We start from the raw sequence: 21721 nt of genomic DNA, 5'->3' as shown, positions 1-21721 counted from the left end.
GCTTGGAGTCAGCAGGAGCCACTACCACTAATAGTCTTTTGCTGGTTTTACTAACAGTAACACAAAAAAGAGCAAATTGCACAGTATGTTCATGTAGCTCGGTCTGTTTTGTAGTTTTCCCCCCGGTCCCACTAGCTCTAATAATCATCAAACAATAACATACAGAATCGCTGGTGTCAGGTAGCTACACCATATCATGACACACAATAGAAAAAGTGTTGCAGACTGCAAGAAACGTGCCTTGACTAAAAGATACATAAAACAACAACGGCTTAATACCCAATCACACCACGTACTGTATGTGTTTGGTGAAGGGATCTTTTGAGACATACGGTACAGAACAGTACAGTAAGTTCATCATCATCGTCATCATGCATAAAATGAAAAGCTCTCTCTGCTCAGTTCAGCAGCGTCCCGTAGAGCTGTGCCTTGGTCAAACTGTCCTTCCTCGTCAATCCCGTGCTGCCAAATTTTTGGTATCTTGGAGAGGACTTCTTTGGGAGTGCGGGGCCAACACTGAGAGCGGAGCTGGAGCTCGGGCGAGGCCGAACCCTCGGCCTGGGGCTGGGGTAGTGTTGAAGACTTGAGGCTTCCAGGGAGCTTTGGTGTAAGGACTCAGGAGAGCTGTCTGCATTCAGATTCACGTAGTCCTTCTTGGCACTGCTTGCTGCCGTTGCGCCTCCACCAGTCTCCTTCTCTTTAGAGCTCCCTGAGAGGAACAAACTACTCTCAGAGTCCTGACTGTCCTCCTTGGCTCGATACAGCGCAGACGTTTTCTCCTGCTTCAGATGCTCCATAGGGTTCTGACTGCGGCTGGGTGACGGGGAACGCACAGCAAAACACTGGTCCAGCACACGGCTGTGGAAGACGTCATCTCCTTCTTGGAAGCTGCTGTAGAGAGACCCCTTCGCCTTACTGGAAGGGCCCATGGCAAAGTGGCGCTCAGAGAAACTGTACGGAGAGGCACGCCCTGTGAGGTCACGGTAGGAAGACGAGAACGTGTTGATGTCTTCTACACTGAGCTGTCTCCAGCGGTTGCTCAGGTCGTCCTCAGTGACCTGGATGTCACTTCGGCTGTCCGCAGCTCCTCCTCGAGCCGGGCCCAGTCCAATTGTGGACCCCATGCTGTGAGAGGAGGCCAGACGAGGGGTGCTGAAATGGTATGGTTCACTGAAGCATGAAGCAGTCCTTGTGTACGATGCTGAATTGCCCTTCTGCGGGCTCCTGGGGGCCACCATATGCTGAATGCTGAGAGACTTGGGGAAGCTTGGACTGTCTTTATCATAAGAGGACATGCTTTTGCGCCCATAGTCCCCACTGCCACCATCTCGCCAGTCCATGTAGAGACCCTGGTGGGAAGAGGATAAGGTGCTGCTGGCAGTGCGCCCACAACCACCACCACCAACAACTCCTCCCTTCTCATCCGATGCAAGGCTGAAGCTAGAGTAGGAACTAGAGGCAGGGAGGCTACCAGTGCCAAAGTCATCGTGATGGTGGAAGGAGGATGGAGGCTCATGGTGGGAGAAACTTCCAGATTGGTCCTCTTCATCTGGGTTGCTGTCAGTGGAGTTCTGGGCGTGTAGCTGGAACAAACCGGTGCCGTGGAGGTCAACGCTTTGCCTGCGCTCTGTATTTTGCCATCGTTCAGGACAGTAGAGGGCTGTATCGCTGCAGTACAGGTCAGATGTTTTACATGAAATGCGACGGTTCAGGTGATCAGTGCTTCCCGTTGCTGCAAGAAAGTCTCCATCCTGTGGCTGCGGGCTGGGTGAGCGTGTTACAGGGCAACTGCTTCCAGGTTCAGGCTTTGCCAGGACCTTGGCAATTACGGCTGTGGGCACAGCGTCGGAGTAATTGGAGTGGCACATTGCTATGGTGGCTCCGCTACCCCGGTTATGTTTCTCCAAGTGGGAACTGATGCGTTCCTGGAAATCCAGCGGCAGCTAGAACAGAAAGAAAGGGGCAAAAGAAGCTCCATGAAGCTTGGAAATAAAAACAAAAATATATAGATTGTATATTATGTTTTGTCAGAGTCAGTCTTTAAATCTAGCCAAAAATGATCTCTAAAAAATGTATTTCTCAACAGCTCTTCCTTTTAATTATTTATAGAAATAACTTCAATCTCTTCCTTAAGCATGCGTCTGCACAGAAGGTATTTTTATAGTCCTTCCTCAAGGATTTTAATCTATAGTTCTAGTTTAGAAAGTAATTCAAATTCAAAGCTCACACCAGTTTGTATCTCCGAGGAATTGCACTTCTTGGCCCCTCTAATGAACTTGTCAGAAAATTGCTGAACACAAGCTTTTTGTGTTTAATTGTTTGTCTGCTTTCTTTTTCAAAATAGTTTTCTGTTTGGAAAATTATTAAACTTAACATATTTTTTTGACAATATTTTTGCCTTTCCAAATAATTCTCTGTTCTCTCTTCCATCTGTTTCTCTCTCTCTCTCTCTCTCGCTCTCTCTCTCTGTCTCTTCCTCCCTTGTCTCACTCTCACAAACGCAGACAGACACATTATCTGTTTGATTGGCTAATGTTTGAAAAAAGTGCTCCTGTCAATTACGGACTGGTTTCTTTGTGCCTATTAAAGCTGGTCAGGATCAGTAGGAACTGTTCCTGCCATGAGTTCTCTCTTTTCTCATCCCTTTCTTTCTCCTTTCATCTTTCTCCTCTTGTTCCAATGCCTTCATTGACCAAGAGGCCCTCATTCCTCCTCTCTCTTTCCCTCTTTCTTCTGTCTACCATCAAACGCATATCATTTCCACAGGGAACGGCTTAGATTCAAATTAAACTAGTGCTCCGGGTCTCCAGCTGGGAATAAAAAAAAAAGGATAAAATACTGACTTGGCTTTGTTAAGAAATAGAAACTTGCCTCGGCATTAAAATAACCTGCATCTTTTAAGTCTGAGCTATTTTTAGCACTGCCTCTCCCAGAGGGAATGGAGGAGGAAAGTAGGTGAGGCTGTGGGGTGGGGGGGAAGAGCACAAAATGATATACAGTGTGCGCTACGTGTGAGCTAGCTCAGCATTAGCTGCTATCTGAGGCAAATCTTAATTAACAGTCACACAGTGTTAATCCCATGACAGCATACACGTCTGCAGGTCTTGTTCCATTTACGGAAATAAGTGGTTCAATGGTGATGAAACTGGCACTTATTGTTTTAGTCATTCTAGCAATTCAAAGTCACTCTGTAAAGGCTATTTCTTCAAAATACTCTACTAATGGAGTACGTTTTACATTTCCATGTCTTCCATTAATTACTGCTACTGCCCATTAAATGTGTTCACAAGGCACATATGTAGTGTACAATAATAACAATGGATGATGAACAACTCAAAAATTTGCAGTGATCTTTTAAAAATGTGTCTTCAAGTTCACGCATAAGTTTGAAAAAGCAAAACTCATTTCTAGCCTTCATTTCACGGTCACTAGCCTATTTGATGAGGGATAGCTAGCTAATGCTATTGGCAAAACTACAGGTTTGAAAAGTGTTTCCAGGTGACCGGTTTTGCAACCGAAAGCCTGTAAAAGGGTGGACAGCATTGTGTGTGTATTGTGAAGTAGAACTTGTTGGCCATGGTATTATAATAAAGTAATATTTATTTCAGGGTTTTTGCTGCAACATTTTTACTTGGCCCTGTATGACCAATAGCTTTTGTTGGAAAACTTAAGACAGATATTGCTGTATAGCGGACATCCCTGAGTCCGTTTGCTAACTTTATACAATTCTGTGCTTCAACATATTTTTAGGATTTAGGGTTATTCCATAATTGTCACGTATTGCCGCAGTGGCTGCTGCTCTTCTCAAATTACATAGTGTTATTATAAGCTAGTACAAATAACCTCCATTCTGCTTTCTTGTCCATCACTGTGTTTATTTCAGTGGAATCAGAATTATATGGAAAATCTTTTTAGAAGTTTTTGAAGTTGAATTGTCCCATTTGTTATACAAAATCATAAATGAGATCGGATGAATATATAAATATCCAAATAGTAAATGTATTTGTACTTCAGCCCTTTTGAAAAGTATAACTTTTATTCTTTTGTGCATCAGGTGTCATTTCAGGCCAGGCCAGGCTTTCTTTCATTCATTATGCAAAGCCGGGGTGCAGACAGATGGCACTTCTGACAGCAGACCTTCATCAGTCCCACCGAAGAGGCTTTGAGCGCTGTGCCTCTGTCTTATTGTGAAAACCCCTCACCAAGGCTAAAGGGTACACTTGCACAACATTGGGAACCTCTCCATCACAGAAATAATGCACTAAGACTAGTTCATTAGCAGACTAATTATATACAGCTAAACTGTGTACAGTTCAGTGATGGATGATGTAGTTTCATCCATCAAGCTCAGAGCTGTAGCCGGTTGGATAAAAGCCCTGAATTCCCATAATAAACACAGAGGATTGGACCTCAGTGTCCTTAATGCTAGCTAACAGTCCTAATCAAGCTGCTTATTCTGAACCGTGTTCAGCCTTCTGCTATTGTGGAGGAAGTATAACACTAATAATCCTATCTAGTCTTATTTGATAAATCAAGTAAATCAATTCAAGTAAGTTGTTTAAATGGGTTTAACTTATGTTTAAGTCTCACAGTATGCAAACATTGTTATTGCAGTACAGAATTGAATGTACTCGTTGCTGCAGTGGTGGGGAGCTCACCTCAGACAACTTGTGTGCTCTGTAGTGAGACTTGGAGCCCTGCAGCAGCTGGGCGGCCAGGTTGCAGTCTTTTCTGTACACGTCCTGTAAGAGGCAGAAAGATTATCCTCTGTCACCACATTCATTCTTGTTAATTTTGGCAGCCAGTGTGGTTGAAGAAAGCTTTTAACCAAAAGGAGTTGTGTGTTCACTTTACAATATAGCCTTGTAATAGTAGTTTAATTATTTTGTAATTATGGGCGATGATACAGGATGCGGTAATGTATTTTTACCATGGTACTATAGCAACTGTGATGTTCACGGTGAGAACAACGCCACCTGGCGAGCATAGATATGCATGACATAGGCGAGTGAGCAGACAGCATATAATGTATACATGCATGAAAGCGAGTAGAGAATGAAGGCCCGGGAATGTACATCAAGTTGTCGGTTTGTGTGTGTGTATATTTATATATGTGTGTGTGTGTATGAACAAAAACAAAATGCCTGGCATGACTGGATTTTTCAATAATAAGACATTTACAGGATAACAAACGATATATACCACACAATGTATTTGTATTCCATTTGACAATTGGGATAAGTAGCCGACTGGATTAGGCAATTCATTGATTTGGTGAACCGTTAAATACAAGGAACAAATTCTTCCATTGAAGCCGGTAGAGTTTAATTAGTCAGCTCGGATTTTTTCATATTATTTCACTAGATTTTACATTAGGGGATTCCAGGATCTTAATACTAACCTTTTTCATGTTTAATATATCTGCTCAGTACAGTCTTTGCTAATTGTATTATGCATTCCCCTATCTGCACATTCCAACCTTCGGAAGCTATGCAGCAATATTTTTTCTCTATCCCTGTACTTTCTTTCTTTAACGGATGATTTTTAAAAAAATGTTTACTTAAATTTCAGAGCAAAGCGAGGGTGATCCATTGGCACAGCAGTTGCTAAGTTTAACTGTGTTCTGTTTTCACTTTCTTTTACCCTCCTTCCTCTGTGAAATCCATCCTCTCATGAAGGCCAGTTACTGCTGGACTGTAGCCTCCCTGAGCCTCTATCACCACACAGCCCTGACAATACTTCCCATAACATCAGAGTCTGCTCTTTGACAGTTTCTACTCCCTCACCAGTTAACACTGACCGCTTTTTGAATCACTATTTCTTTTATTTTTGTCGGCAGGCGACATTTGGACATTTGGCCTTTAATAAGCATGGACGAATTAGGGGACTATCCCTAAAACAAGGGAGCTAGACCCAGACTGAAAGAGATACAAAATGACTACAGCAGGCTGCAGATGATTTGCATCTCTTTGTAGTTGTTTTGAGTTGTAGTGATAATGTCTCTTTTTAGTCACTTATGCATGTTCTTGTGGTCGCTTTGTGGTAATTTGTCCTCTCTTTGTGGTCGTTTCGTAGCTCCTTGTGGTCGTTTTTGCATCTCTTTATGGTCTTAAAAAAAAATGCATCCCATGTTATAAGTAGTAAATTCAAAGCTTGTTCTCTGGAGGAAAGGCCTGCCTTGCCGCTGGCTCTTATGGGACAAATTATCCTCTGATTCCAAATCAACCTTGACTCTAATCAGCCTGGCCCGAAGTGCTAAAAATTGCCACATAGACCAAAGAGAGAAAACCTAACCTAACCTGGAGCCCCCATTGGAAAACCAGATTGCCACATGCCCCTGAGCTCAGCTCCCTGCAGCTCCGGCTCCAAATTCTAGCAGCCCTGAGGATGCCCATTGATTTCGGTATAATCATTATAAAACACCCAGTGGCTTAGAGTTAATTCCTCTATCTGCTGTGGCTCCTCAAAGCACGCATATCCAGAATGTTGCAAACATGTTGTGGATATGAGTCTTTAAGCAATAGTGAGTTCTCAGAGAAGGCTGGAAATGTGGCAAGAGAAAGTTTCCATCAGCTTTTTTGAAGAGTTGTCGGAGTTAAAGAGGTGCTAAAAAAAACTGGATTACTGATTACAGCAACTGCCCCAGGGCCCCAAATCTATGTGGCCCTTAATACCCCAGACTACTGCCTAATTTGTGGGCTTGTAGGTGGAATATGATTTGGGCATGCCTTCAATTGAACTTTCATTTTGTACAAGTGAGCAAAATGCTGACAGTGATGTCAGATGCAGCTCATATTACATGATGCAGCTCTGGGTACTCACGTTGTCCTCTCTGAGTTTATTGATTGTGATCTTGGCATCCATGAGGTGGCTGTTGAGGAGGAGGATTTCCCGGCTGAGGCCTCTCTTTTCCTCTTCATGGTGCTGGGACTGCAGTGTAAGAGAGATAATTGACAAGGGAGAAGAGAAATTGAAAAACAAAGCAACATAAAAAAAAAGGATGTTGGGAAGGAAGGCTGACCGAATAGATGATGAGTGGGGGGCAGGAAGTAAAAGGTTAGAGCAAAGAATTGCGATAACGAGAGAAAGATGAGAGAGCCAAAGTTGGAGGAGAAACTGAAGAAAAATAAGATGATAGAGGAGGGGAAGAAAAATGAGAGAACGAGAGCCGTAAATCACTATCAGTCTGAAGACGGAGCCAGCAGCAGGTCTTAATTAAAAGAAGATTACACTTGCCAGTGCTCATATCATATCAATTACTCTGGGAGATAGACAAATAGAAGGGGTGGGGATAAAAGGAGAGAGAAAAACAAAGTGGTAGAGAGTGGGGTAGACAAATGAAACACTTGTTGTATTTTCAGTAAATACTGTCAAAGAAATGCAAAATGACTGTGCTGGAGTGACATTTCAGCCCCAGTCTAATGGTGGAGATGTCATCTTTGGCTCTTCTGTCTTTCTGTCTGCCCACTTTAATCCTGACTACTGTCTGTGACACTGTCATGTAATTTAACACAGACATTCATGGTACCCTGAGGATTATCCCTCATGATTCTGGTGAACTCATTTAGCCATATCAGCCTAATAGTCATATTTACACGAATGAGACGGATTGATTGAGTACAAACTTCTTGTTCGTAGAGTATGAACTATTTCCGTTTTAGACAAGTGGAAAGCTGTGACTTAAATTCAGACGTTGTCATCAGTTTGTTAATTGTTCTGTACCACATCTTTACACTGCAAGCTGCAGTTAACATTGCAGCTTCTATAGGGGCTAGTAGTGGTTTCTGTTGAATAAAAAAACAATGTTCTCTCTGAGACACACACACACACACACACACACACACACACACACACACAAATAATCGTGAAAACTGCCACACAGCGCCAGCTGACAAATGGCACAGCTCTGAGCACTCGTTTGGCCTCCTTCCCTTCACTCTTCTAATCTCTCAATGGCGGTGATTGTTTTTTAAATACAGGGGTGCAGAGCCAATCTAATAGGTGACCATTCATGTCCGTTGATGCAATAGGGCAGCATTGATATTTAAATTCTGTTAGGATCTCGTTAATCAGCTGTCGGGACACGCAGCTTCCTGGTACTCTTTCTCCAGCTACTTACTCTGGATTTATATTCACGTTTTCTGATGCTGATTGTGTAGATGACCACATTAGGGCACTTTAGAGTCAAGATACTTGCTGCCCATTCTGTCTTTGATCAAAGACAATTTCTCACTAAGTTGTTAATATACATAATAGTTTTGTAATGTAATATATATGTTTCATGCCGTATTAACAAGAGTGACGTAAAATAAAACAACTTGTATGAAATTATTGTGTCATAAAGGCAACATTGGACATCAATATTATGAAGTTAACACACAGATGACAAGCTTACACCTTGCATCAATCACTATATTTTTGCAACAGATCTTCTAGTTCCAACAGAAAGTAAGTCGTTGACTTGAATACACATCTTACTTAAAACAGTATTCTGTATTTTTTGGGCCACATAAATTCACATATTATCACCTTATTACATTGGTATGGCTAATTTGTTAGCAATTAGTTGCCTATTTACACCCCCAGCAGACCTGTTTTGTCATTCATTTGGAGTCTTGTTTGTGTCCCCCTGGTGAATGCAAGTCCAATATTCAATCTCATTTGAGTCATATATCTGTCTCTTGAGCTGCTAAATGTTCTTTGCTCACCAAACTACGCTGATGAGATTGAATCTAAAAAGTAAAAACAAAGCAATGAGCTAAAAGACACTTAATACTTTAATAAACTACAACAAAATAATACCCTTTTGGGAAATTGTCAAAGGTTTGTGGGCTTTGAGTTCTGGTTCGCAGACAAAAAGGTTTGTGAGGCTATGGGTTGGTAATGAAAAAATATTTAATAGCGCATCTTTTATATTAGTAAAAGGCAAAAGACTTTCTGCTTATTAATCCCCCCAAAACACATCAAGCAGGTTCAGCTTTAATATCTGTTTCTTCTTATCTCTAAAATCCCTCGATGAAAAACATGGAGTAATGTCTTGTGTAATGCCAGCAAAATGTACCCTATAACGGCAAAAGAACTGTGAAAACCATGTTGCACATTTTCAACAATAATTTGCCACTTTGAAGCCAGAAGCTTTTTCCTTTGCTGCTGACTTTGATATATCCAGTAATCTCTCCGATCTTCTTACAAACTGATACTTCACTTACACATGTTTAAAGGCAAAACTGGAACCAGAGTCTATGGATAACAAATGAACAATCTTTATAGCCCTAATATGATGAACATTATCTTGTACTGTACTTTGGAGAGAGGCAGGAAGTGTAATTTTAATTACAGCTTCATGGCCAGCGGAAGAATCACAGCTGTGCACACTGACTTTTGCTATCTCCTGTAGTCACCCTGTGTTGGATACACAGGCTGTCACCAAGACGTTCTTATCAGTTGCTACCACACGTATCGGCATTTAGGAAAATTAATATATACATTTCCTATCTGATCTAAAGGAGATTGACCCAGTAGACGTGCAGGGATATTGTTTCCCACCACACGGTAGTTCTGAGACTCACTGAAAATCAGTTTTTGTCTTTTGACTATAAACATGTAAGTTTCTCATAATTACTCAGCAACTAGGTGACTGTGACATTTGAACACACATTTAAATCATGACTCAGCTAACAAATGGCCCAGTTCTCTCCTGTGTCATGCATATATGTAATGGAATAAAACAATAATAACAAAAAAAATTTTTAGATCCAATTATTGATCAAAACGTGTTGAATATACAAAGCATATACAAAGTGAAAAATGTCTGTTTTTCTTAGACGCCCCAATTTGATTTAAGTATTCTGCTGGAGATTGAGCATTTTCACTGTGCAACGAATGATGCCGACATCCCATGAGATGCAATTACTGAACAACTCCACTCCAGTAAATACAATCTTACTGTAAAATTATTTACTTTAAATAAATCATATTTTCTAACCAAGTAATGCTGACACCAAAGACAACTACCTTCCTGAATAAAGCAGATATTGCAGATATTGATATATAAAGCAAATATTGTGAGTAAAAAAAGAAACCAAGATAAAGTCGGTCAAGACCTCAGTGGCCACGCTGGTGGCAAGAGAGAAAGTCTCGGAAAACTATAGCGAAAATAATATACGTTGAGTTGTGTTACCTCTAAATTATTATATGAAGTTTTCTTTAACGACTCAATAGACTTTTCTCATGTGCAAAATATTCCCTGCTCATGACAAAACAGACCAATAATGAATACAAAATGAATGGTGATCCATCCATCTCTACAGTCACTGTAATATATCCAATAAATCAAACATATTGTTCTCTAAGAATACAATCTTTGGTAAATGTATGGGAACAACAAGTTATTTAATTAGTCCCAATAGTTTACACAATTTTTTACTTTCATCTCCGCTGCTGATTCACTGCACGGGCTGCTTCTCTGCTCCAGATAAATCCAGAGTAAATTATTATGTGCGTGACATCTGTTGGGTTTCACTACGGTGATACTCTCCCAAATGTAATTCACACTTTTCATTGAAGAGTTATAATTGATGACTGTCGTGTTAAAGGCACCAATTAGTGCACTGCAGGCTTCGATGAAGTTTAGACAGCAACACATTCATACACAGACACAACAGGTTTGCATGTTGCTCATTCAGCACCAGCTATGATTCATCCTTTCACATTGGAAAACATAGATTTAGAAGCCATTATTATTTGGGCATTCTTTAAACAAAACAAAAATATTCTCTGCAGTTTTTTTTTTACGACTACTCCGTTCACCAACCACACTCCTTATTGAACCAAACTTATTCTCTTTATATTTTCAGACGTCTCCTCCAGTCTATTTATCGCACTAGCACATATTCCATGATTCCCTGTTTTAGATTTAGATGTCCGCGATCTGAAGTTTTCATGCCTGATAAACTATGCAGCTAAAATGCATTGATCCTGAATCAAATATCATTGATCATCTTAATGTTCTTTCATATATCATAAAGAACCAATCATATGCCCCCAGAGATTAGACTGAGTCTCTAGTGTTTCATAAATAAACACATAAATAATTGTGATGGTTTTGACAGGTAATAGATTAATACATCTGGAGATAAATGTACTGCATACCGAGAACAGAGGTTGACCATGCTGCCACTTTGGGAAATGCCTTGAATAGCAACTAACAATAAAAAAAAGTTAAACCATTTACGGCAAAACTATTTACCATTTATAAGAAGTATATAAACATTTAATAAATGGTATATATAAATGGCAGATATACATGATTATGGATCTATTTGCCTATGCATGTATGCACACAGTTTATTTGTTCATTGTATTTTGTAATCTAAACTAGATGTTAACTAATCTAAATCTGCCATCATTGAGTCCATCCTCTGCTCCTCTATCACCGTCTGGCACACCGCAGCCACTGCCAAGGACAAGGGCAGGCTGCAGCGCATCATCCGCTCTGCGGAGAGGGTGATTGGCTGTAATCTGCCGTCCCTCCAGGACTTGTTTGCCTCCATGACTCTGAAGCGGGCAAGAAAGATTGTTGTCGACCCCTCTAACCCTGGTCATAAACTGTACGTGTCCCTTCCCTCTGGCAGGAGGCTGAGGTCCATCATGACCAAGACCTCACGCCACACTAACAGTTTTTTCCCATCGGCAGTCGGGCTCATCAACAGAGGCCGGGTCCCCCACTGACTGGCTCTGTCACCCCCAGGACTTTCCCTACCGTTCACTTCCCTCCACACCTCATATTTAAATACACTTGCCACTTTACTTTACACTTGTCACTTGTCACACAATCAATTACTTCATTCCGTGCTCTTTACTTATTCTTATTTTAATTTCAATTTTTAATAAAAAATATAACTTTAATTTTCTGTAAACCCAACTGTAAATATTCAATATACCCAATTGTAAATATCCATGCTCCCTTTTAATTGCACTGTTTCATGTTTATCGTTTAAATGTTTATTGTTGTGCACCTCCCGCCAGGACAAATTCCTTGTTTGTGTAAACGTACTTGGCAATAAATGGTTCTGAATCTGAAGTTATTATAGCAGTATAAAGGACAAGTTCCTCAAAATTGCACTTAAGGGAAGTACTTGACTAAATGTACTTAATTACTTTCCACCACTGGCTAGGAGTTTTAATGTTTTTTAATGCTAACTTTATGTTTCCGTTGCTTGCTTCTGTTTTCTGCTTTAAGAGGGATCTCTAAGATGATCGATAACTGCATCTCCTGATTTTTTTATTTTATATTTTACAATATTTACTGAATGTTATGTCAACTATTGTGACACTACCTGATGGAGTGGAAATGACCCTTATTAGGAGGAGTCATTGAGTGAGGCTTATATTTCCTGCCAGTTCCATGGCCAGCACCCAGGACAGCTCCTGAATCACTACGGTCCAACATCTTGGACAAAATAAAGATAATAAATATATTATAAAAAAATCTATATCATATAGAATAGCCGATTACATAATTAGAAATACGAGTAGTAATTATAGTTTCATTACTTGAAGTTTCTGACTTTCAAATTGCATCTATTCTAATGCAGTCTAAATGGTATATTTTGGGAAACACAGAAAAAAAGAATACCTGACTAACAGTTTTATTAAAATATATTCAAATATGTCCTTCCTGCTTGCACCAGCACTACTTCAGAAGAGGCTCCAAGATTAATTTGAACTCTTACGAAACAGTCTCACAGGCACCAAGCTATAACTAATCAGTCACTGACAGCAACATTTATTTGGTATCGTTTCATTGCAGCACTCTTTAGTGCTGCAATCTCTTTCTAGTGATCAAAATGTAGACAGTCACTCCAAAGTCATCAAATGTGCATCTGTCAGTTATTTTTCAGGTGCTAATCACTTGCTCTTTATGAAAATAATCGTATTATTCATGTTGTTTAAGTTGACCTTGTAAGTTCGGGCCTTTCAGAACTTTTAATTACATGTCTGGTTTGATTTGAGCTGGTTTTGTCACCGCCTGTCTTCCTGGACAGTCTTCAACAAAGGAACATATTTCTCCCTTGAAATGTCATTGCATGACATGACATCAAAAGAAATGGCAATCCCAATGAGCTCTGCCTAAAAAATAAAAAAATCACATACTGTCTCCTGCCATGAAGACCGATTTGCTACACCAAGGCTCTCTGTTAGACAGACAGTACCTTTGAATGCCAACAGTTTTCAAAATAATTACAGAATACAATGATCTGTTTGTACTTTATGAGAGGAATAATCCATTTTAGGCTTTCAGTGTATTCATGATATGACAAAGCAAGACATATTACGTTGGAGCATCATATTAATTAATGCTGCTTATACAGATGCTCTTCTGAACGGCTTTCTTTGGAACATACAGCACTATTTTAATGTCTTGTTTGATTTATTACAATTTTCACGCCTCACTGATCCACCACCATGCATGAGTAGACAGTGGAATTCATCCAGCAAATCTCCATTATCTACTGCACATCAAAATATAGCTATTCACAGTTGCATGTGCTCACTTTAAAGGGTCAGTTCACCCAAATTATAAATGGCCTATAGTGGTATATTTTTGTAATTCAATCTTAAGTAATACATGTATCAATTACCATGTCATGGTATAGTATGTTGTAAAAATGTCATGGTATAGACCTTTTTCCCCATTAGTGTCTATGGATTGTGAACACGTGTATAGGATGTACAGTAGATGTGCGTCGTTTGGTACATTACTTTTTTTTTATGTCAGTTACATTTAAAAGTGTGAGTCTTGTATTATGTTCAAGGACTGTATTAATCACAGCATTAGATTATTTTTGCAGGTTGCATTTCTTCCCCTTAATGCTAAGCTAAGCTAGTCATCTCCTGGCTCTCAGTCCATACTTGAAAATACAAATACATTTCTACAAATATGTGAGTGACATCAATCTTCAAATCTAATTCTTAGCATCGTAGTGAAGCATGCATTTCCTGAAATGTCAAATGATTGATGATTGAACGAACACCTTTTGACATTTTTAGTAGAAATGGACGGTAAAGTAGAATGCACCATGAAAATCCTTTTTTATATCAGCTTGCCATCAATATTCTTGCAACTTGCTGGTGGTTCAACAGCAACTTCACGTAGTCCTTTTACATTAGTGTGTATGCTGGCAGACAAGCCCTATGGATCAAACCTCTGATGAGATTACAATACACTTTAATCAAGATACTGTAAAATATAAGGTTGGACCTTGCTGTTAAGCCGACTCATATTCTGCTGGCTGATCAATACTAAAGCAGAGGCTGTGGGGGGGAGCCACTCAGGGAACCTGGCCTGATGTGCTGCTGCTGAGGCGACCAGAACAGCAGTTAGCTGTATTGGTTTTCTAACAGGGGTTGCATGGCAGGTAAGAACAATTACTTTTGACATTGATTGTGTAATTGCTTTGAGAAAGATGAGAGGTTCTGCTGCTAAACAGTTTAAATGGCGTATAGTAGTAGTTGTTATTCTTAGACCAAAGAGAGAAAAGAGAGTAAATTATATCATCACTCTTGCATTATCCGTATAGTATAAAATGTCATAAAAAGGTCATTAAAATATCATTGTGAAGGAGTATGCTATGAAAATGTCATAGCATAGTATGCCACTTACATCTCATATAAAAATCGAATTTCTTGTCAAATGTCTTAGTATTATATGCCAGAAAATTATAATTTTAAAGTCTTGGTACAGTATGTCAAAAATGTCATGGTATAGTTTTTCATAAAAGAAAATGAATCGGATTAATCAAACTGAACTCCTAGCACAAAATAAAACCTGCTTATATATCAATAAATGTTGGAGGATGACATTATCTTGATGATTATTTCAGATAGAGGTTGCTGAATTGAAAAAAAGAAGAAGAAAAAGAAACATCTGGTAATGTCAAGATTGTTGTATTTGATCATCAGTCAACATGTGTGACTTAACTGTTTTCTTGCACTTGACTGAGTAACAGTTTCAGACAATGTGAGGTTAAAACTGCAGACACCTCAGGACTAGTCTCTTACCGTCCTGTGCATCTTGTCCTCCAAATCCTGGTTGATCCTCTGAAGAGCTGCATAGCTACTCTGGATCCTACAAGAACAGAGAATAATCATTATGGCCTGATTTTAATACAAACCACAACACATGAAAACTATATTCATGAGTATTTACTGTTCATACTGCGAAAATAAAATAAATATAGTATTAATATTTTATGATTGAATGTCAGTAAACATACATACGCAGACCCTTGGCACTGACTCCACAGCTAAAGACTAACATGTGTCTTGTATTTCTCCTATTAATTCTCTCATCACTACTGCTTTTTGGCAGACCTCCAACCCATTAGTGAACTTAATGGAACATGACTTTGACTCTCTATTTGTTCACTTGTTCCCGGTGTTTTTCATGTCACCTCTCAGTTCAGTATTTCATTTTCAAATTAGCTAGCAGGCCTGAGAGAGTGTTGATAAAGCAGCATTTATGGCTCAGATATGGAGAGTGGGCAGTGGAGACAAGAAGCACAGACACATAATAAAACAAAGACCTGAAAGAGATTTGAGCTGGCACAGGGGTTTCTCAATGGAGATAAAAGAGTGGCACTGGGAAAAAAATGGCTCACTGATTGATGGACAACAAACAAAACAAGCAATCATAAGAAACAACTTGAGTGCTACTCATTCAAGAGGAGCATAATACCTGAGTGTGTCATGCACCACTTTCCGTCTTCAACCAGCTCTGCCTATCATTCAGATGGTTACAATTAGTTCAAGAGAGTTGGGATTAGGTTGTGCCAATCCTAACGAAAAAGGATGGAATTTGTGCATAGCCTAAGACGATCACACTCAGTTCCCGCGTCCGCCAGGTGACCACACCGTCTGCTTTCCAAGTTTCAGGGATGAGTTTAAAAGGTGTAAGATCCCAGATTGGGAAATTTCTTTAGCACCATTTTAGCTCACGGTGCAAACTGCGGCGAAAGGGCTGACAGAACTATCAGTGTCTACCTGCGAGGGAACCGGAGGGCGGGTGCTACACTTCAGAGAGCTAACCAGTCGGTCACGAACATGCTCTGAGAGCACACACAGAAGTGTGTATATGTCAATAAAGCAAGGAGGTGCTCAGGTAACAACACACACAGAGGGGGAGCAACTTTATTCTCTTCTCAGGTAGACGTCACTCTTTATCTTTACATAGACAATAGTTGTTTGCTGCAATATTAATGTTCCGAACGTTAAATACAGCTCCTTTAAAGTGTATTTAAACAGAACATTACATGCACGTAAATGCGAATTAATGATGTAACCAGAAGACCACAGAAAGAAGGATAATTGGGGCTTCCGATACCTTGAGGATACAGAAATAGCCAAGGGACCCCCGAAGATTTAAGTGCACAATATTCATTAATATTTAATTGTTATAGCAGGTTCAATATGGAGGATGATGATTTAGGTCTGTGTTGTTTTCTTGTTAGTTTTCTGTCCGAGTCCGTATTTGGTCGTTATGCTGTGCTACGTATTATTATTATTATCTTTATTTTAATTGTGTCTATAGTTAGCGCGTAACCGATATAAACTGAAAATTAAATGATTGAAAGAAATAGCAAATTAATTAACACAGTTAAAAGGTTGCAACTATTAGCTGACGAGATGAGCATTACTTGACAATTCTGCAAAACTCTGTATAACAGGAAGTTATTTTTTTTTCCTGTTTACAGGTCTGTATGAACACTGGTCTCCTGCACGATAGTCGGATGCCCTCCAGGTTGCACACTACTTCCTGCACTGAATGTCAGCATTAGGTGGAGGTGTGCACTCTAGTAACTAGTACTCTAGTAACACTGGCATTACCTTTTAATGACATGCTACAGCATGTAAAAACCCTCTTCATCTATCACTTCATTTCCTCGTGGACACAACACGACTTTGCAGGGTTTCTTCCTGGTGGGGAAATGACAGTTCTGCATGACATAAAAAGGCAAGCTGCCCACAGAGTCACGGACATGTGCTCACACACCTGCGTAGTTTCTCTGTAAATTTCTCCAGTTCCTCCTGGGCCCGACGCAGCTCTGTCTCGAGGTACTGCCGAGTGGAATCAAACTCCGTCTCCACCATCTCTAGTTTGTGGGTGGTGAACGACAGTCGCTTACGGAGATCCTCCTTGTGGTCGTGTAAAGAGCTGAACGTGCAGCGGAGAGAAAAAACAGGAGGACACAGTCACAAAACTGGCGTACTTTTATTGTGGAGAAAACACACACAGACAGAGAAAAGCCATTAGAGTGAAAAGTAAAGAGCATATGTGTTTGTGCGAGAGAGAGAGAGAGAGGTTCCGGGATGAAGTGCTGCTCGAGTGTAATTCAGTTTGAAGCGAGAGAGGTCCAAGGCAGGGGGAAAGCAGTAAGTCCAATGGGGGAGGGGGGGAGGAGATGGATGGAGAATGAATACTAATCATTTCCCATTCACAGGGAGGGAGCAAAGCTGGGAAAGGAGCTCCCATATGTGTACTGGTGAATTCCATTACAAAACCCCCTATTGAACCTCTGAAAGAATAGGAAAAGATTGTTTGCCCCCAGACACAGACCATAGGTGATTCATAGAAGAAGAAAATATAAAAATGGACCACAGTTTTGTGTGCGAGTGAGCTTTAAAAGAGGATAGAAAAGACAGAGAGAGCATTAGAGAAAGTGAGGTAGAGGCCACAATAGCACTGATTTCACACAACCACCCTCATTTACTGCAATAACATCCCAGGCAGAGAGCAACATTTTGGTCATTTGATAGAGGTTTGAGTGTGGGGGATGAAAACACACAAACTGGGAATGACTAAGGGAATGGATGGGGATAGTGGAAGGCTTGAGATGGCGAGCAGGGGCTGTGTGAGCCCTGGGGGGATTTAGCATTTTGCCAGACTGATGGATACTTTGGCTCACAGAAAAGTTTGATGCTGCCAACCAGCAGGCGCAATGAGTGCACCTCCAAGTGCACCTCGGCCCAGAGCCTCAATTAGGAAGCGAGAAGGAGAATATGGTATCCACAGAAAGACGTACAGACTGTGTTGAGTCAATAAGAGAGATGGACTACCTTTAATATATGGGTTTGGTTGAAAAGCAAAAAAAAAAAATCATGTCTTCATCAAGTGTTCTGAAGAAGTCTGAAAATAAGTAGCCAAGCAAAAATAAGACCCTGACATTAGAATAGTAAATAATCATCTCGTCGTGTGCAAAAACAGCCAAAATATGCACAGGATTTTAAAGGAATACATAAAAAATTCTAAAAATATGCAAATGTCTTTGTGAAAGTGCAGTGTAGTGACTGATACCACTTTCATCATGTGTTTGCTAAAAGGAGCATTTTTACATTTTGTCTTTAAATCTCTCTCTTGCAAAGAAAAACAAAAGTTATTTTGTAAATGTTAGACAGACCGATGGGGGATAGTTATATCATATATATATATATATATATATATATATATATATATATATATATATATATATATATATATATATATATATATATTATAATAGTATTTAGTATATATAGTCTTTAGTGTATATATAGTATATTTATAATAGTTTATATTTATTTAAACATACTTTAAATAAACATAAACAATGTATTTGTGTCCAGATGTATAAGTCTGTCGTTGGGTAAATGCAGTAGATGTACTTGGATGTAGATGTCAGCTGATACAAGACAGGAGGTATAAAGATGAATGATGAGAATGAATAGATACAACATTATGCTTTTAATGGCTTTTTAATGGTCATGACCTCCCGATGAGAATCCATTTCCATTAGTCAAAATGAATGAATGAGGCTGATGTTTAGAGTTAAAAACACTCCCCAGACTGACTCATCTTACCTTCTTTTCTGATGTTTGCAACCATTTCTCTGTGTTTTGAGGGCAGTTTTGCCAATGTATATCTTTTTCATATTTTTCTCTCTGCCTCGGCTCTCATGTGTGTATAGTTGCTTGTGCTTCTGCTGGTCTGCTGGATGTTGAAGCCAAGTTTGAACTCTAACCACAAACCAACAGTGAAAGCTCTAAGTCTTGCCTGGGGAGGCAGATAGGAGTTGGCTATCTGTGATGACCCTGGCAAGAGAGCAGAGAAAAACAGCTTTGAAGTCCCACAGATTTAGCAGCACATTTAGTTCTGTTGACTCCAGACAAAAACAGAGATGTTTGGGTGCATTCAGAAAATGAGCCAGTTTGGTATGACGAAGCACAGCTGGGTGCTCAATTAAATAAGTTCAGTAAACAAACTTAAATAGCATGCAATACTTTGAATTATTGCGCGTCCAGCTGAACCCTTGACTCTTCCTATTGAAAGATAAATGCACCAGATCTTCTCTCTACAATTCTGCAATCCATCCAAGTATGTGCACGTGTTCAAGTATGTTTTTTTTAAATATAACCAAAACTAGTTACACTACTAAAGAAAACTCCAACACTGATTGTAGAAAAAATATTTAAAATAAAAATATTTCTATCAGTTGAGCCTCCTTTTCATCATTTACCTCTCTCTTGTTGGGAACAATTGAATGTGCGCCACAAACTGCAGGAGCCTATGAAATAGTGAGTTATTGACCAGATAACCAGAGAGGTTATTCCTCAATAAATCAGTATTATGATGATTGTGTGTGGGTTTCCATTTCCATCGTCCATCATCTCAAGGGCTAGGGCTTAAACTCATGCCTCCTGCACCGTAAGGCTTAATTACCTGTCACCACAAGCATTTGATGGCATAATGATAATAATTTATTCATGCATGTGCATTTAATGGTTCTTGTTGATTTCAATGCCCATTAGCTATTATTTTGTGATGTTACGAATCATAAAATGTCAAATAATAGCACCTGAAAATGGAGATGATGCCTCTGCATCTTGAAGCAGCCAATAGCGAGCTGTAGTAACAGCAATAAGAGTTTGGAGGGTGTCTTTTTTAGCTTTTTCAAAACCAAAAATATAAGTGAAAAAAGTAAAAGGAATGGATTAAACACAATGCTTATCTGTTGCCATGTGAGCTACACACATTAGCACGCTCAGCTAACTAGTTTAATGCAGTAACCTAACCGTGCAATACTTCCAAGGAGCATTTTATTAGCGGACTATTTCGTGGGTTTAGGTTAAATTAGAGATCCGTTCACAACTAACACAACCCCTGTGTAGTATTTCCTCACTGTGTGGAAGCAGGTCCTGGACGATATCAGAGTTTAGGCTAACATGAGGTGCTCTTAGGTGTTCTTTATTGGAAATGTTTACCTCAGCAACAGCAGCCAACCCCTTTATGTTTGCCAAATGCATCTGTTTAAAGTGAAGCTTAATGTTTAAAAATGCAAACAATACAGAATAAATGCTTAGCGAATTGTCAATATACCACCATAGCACAAACATTTCCATAAGTACCTATATTTGCCTTTTAATCACCATTATGTCTTGTCCTTAAAAGCTAAGTAAGCATAAATAGAGACCAGCAGCATGACTTATCAGTCCCTGCAGAGTGGCAGTTCAACAACAAACTGGAACAAATGTTTTGTCGCCTGCCGCCATTTCTAATGGCACCACCACTTATTATTTGTAATCTCTCTTCAACACTGGCTCAGGAAACAATGGCAGTTTCTGGAAACAATGTTAATATGGTGGCAGTAGCTATTTTCTTATCTGCAAGTCACAGAGGGAAGGAGAACGAAGTGTGGCTTTATAGAACCCATCCTCACATGTACAGACATTTCCACACACCTTCCTGCAGTGCATACAAAACTCTGTACTCTTCTCACTGTATCTTAACACCTTCCCTAAAGGGATAAACAGCGGATCTCAAGGCCCCAGGTGTTATTTTGCAAGGTAAACACAATCCACAAAAAGAACCTCATGATAGGCTTACTGCTGTTTCTACACTGTCAGAGAAACTCAAAATAGCAACGGATATGTAAATCAAGCACACTTTCCTCTCTACAGTGTTCCCTCATAATTGTTAGCGTGGATGTATACATGAGTAAACCCTGTTTACCTGAAAAAACTTTTCCAATGTGTTACACCTTGTCATAATAATCAGACAATGCACACTACAGGGATTACAACACATGTTTGTTGTCATGCTGCAGACTATAACCTACTTCAGGTAGTTTCCACTTCCCACCCCGCCTGGATACTTTCTCTCTGTACCAAAGTCAAGTGACTCCAGTATAATTTAGAAAAAAAGTTTATGTAAAACTCGCTAAATGTCACAACTAGCAAGCATCCATCTTGGATCTACAATGGGGAGCCAGTAATGGTGCCCGCAGGTTGACTTACTAGAAGTGAGCAACGGGAGGTGAGCGAAGTTGCCACTGCCTACCAGATATACTATTCACAATGACCAAATGAGGACATTACACTTTAATGGCCTCTGTGCCATCCCTCCTGAGGTCTGCCATTAAGTGAGCAGCTCACAGTAAGCATTCATGTTCCAGCTTAGAGCAGTGTCCCTAAACATGTTTTTATGGGGTACATAACAAAAAAAAATGACAAGCCATCATTATCTCATTATCATAATAGGCCTTTAAATAATGAGATACGTTAATTTCTGCCTAACTGAAAGGCCTGGACCGTTTTCACTCCCATTTCCACATCACCTCATATTATCTTGAATAGGTAAACCAAGCAATTCAAAGACATACGCTGATCAGATCCTTATTTGTGCAAG

At 39.8% G+C, this 21721-nt stretch overlaps 1 protein-coding gene across 1 annotated transcript; it reads right to left on the bottom strand.

Annotated features, from left to right (window-relative positions):
• Positions 1-398: 398 nt before the first annotated feature.
• Positions 399-18968, bottom strand: begain (brain-enriched guanylate kinase-associated; the record flags this gene model as incomplete). The annotated part of the gene is made up of 6 exons (XM_079218077.1): positions 399-1943; positions 4659-4742; positions 6823-6930; positions 15064-15130; positions 17054-17215; positions 18898-18968. The coding sequence occupies 6 exons, from the start codon at positions 18966-18968 to the stop codon at positions 399-401; spliced, it is 2037 nt and encodes a 678-aa protein (XP_079074203.1).
• Positions 18969-21721: the final 2753 nt, after the last annotated feature.

Source organism: Taurulus bubalis, assembly GCF_910589615.1.
Source record: "Taurulus bubalis genome assembly, chromosome: 1".
Classification (NCBI taxonomy): Eukaryota; Metazoa; Chordata; class Actinopteri; order Perciformes; family Cottidae; genus Taurulus; species Taurulus bubalis.
Note: the sequence above shows the minus strand (reverse complement) of the source record. Positions and strands in the feature narration are given on the sequence as shown.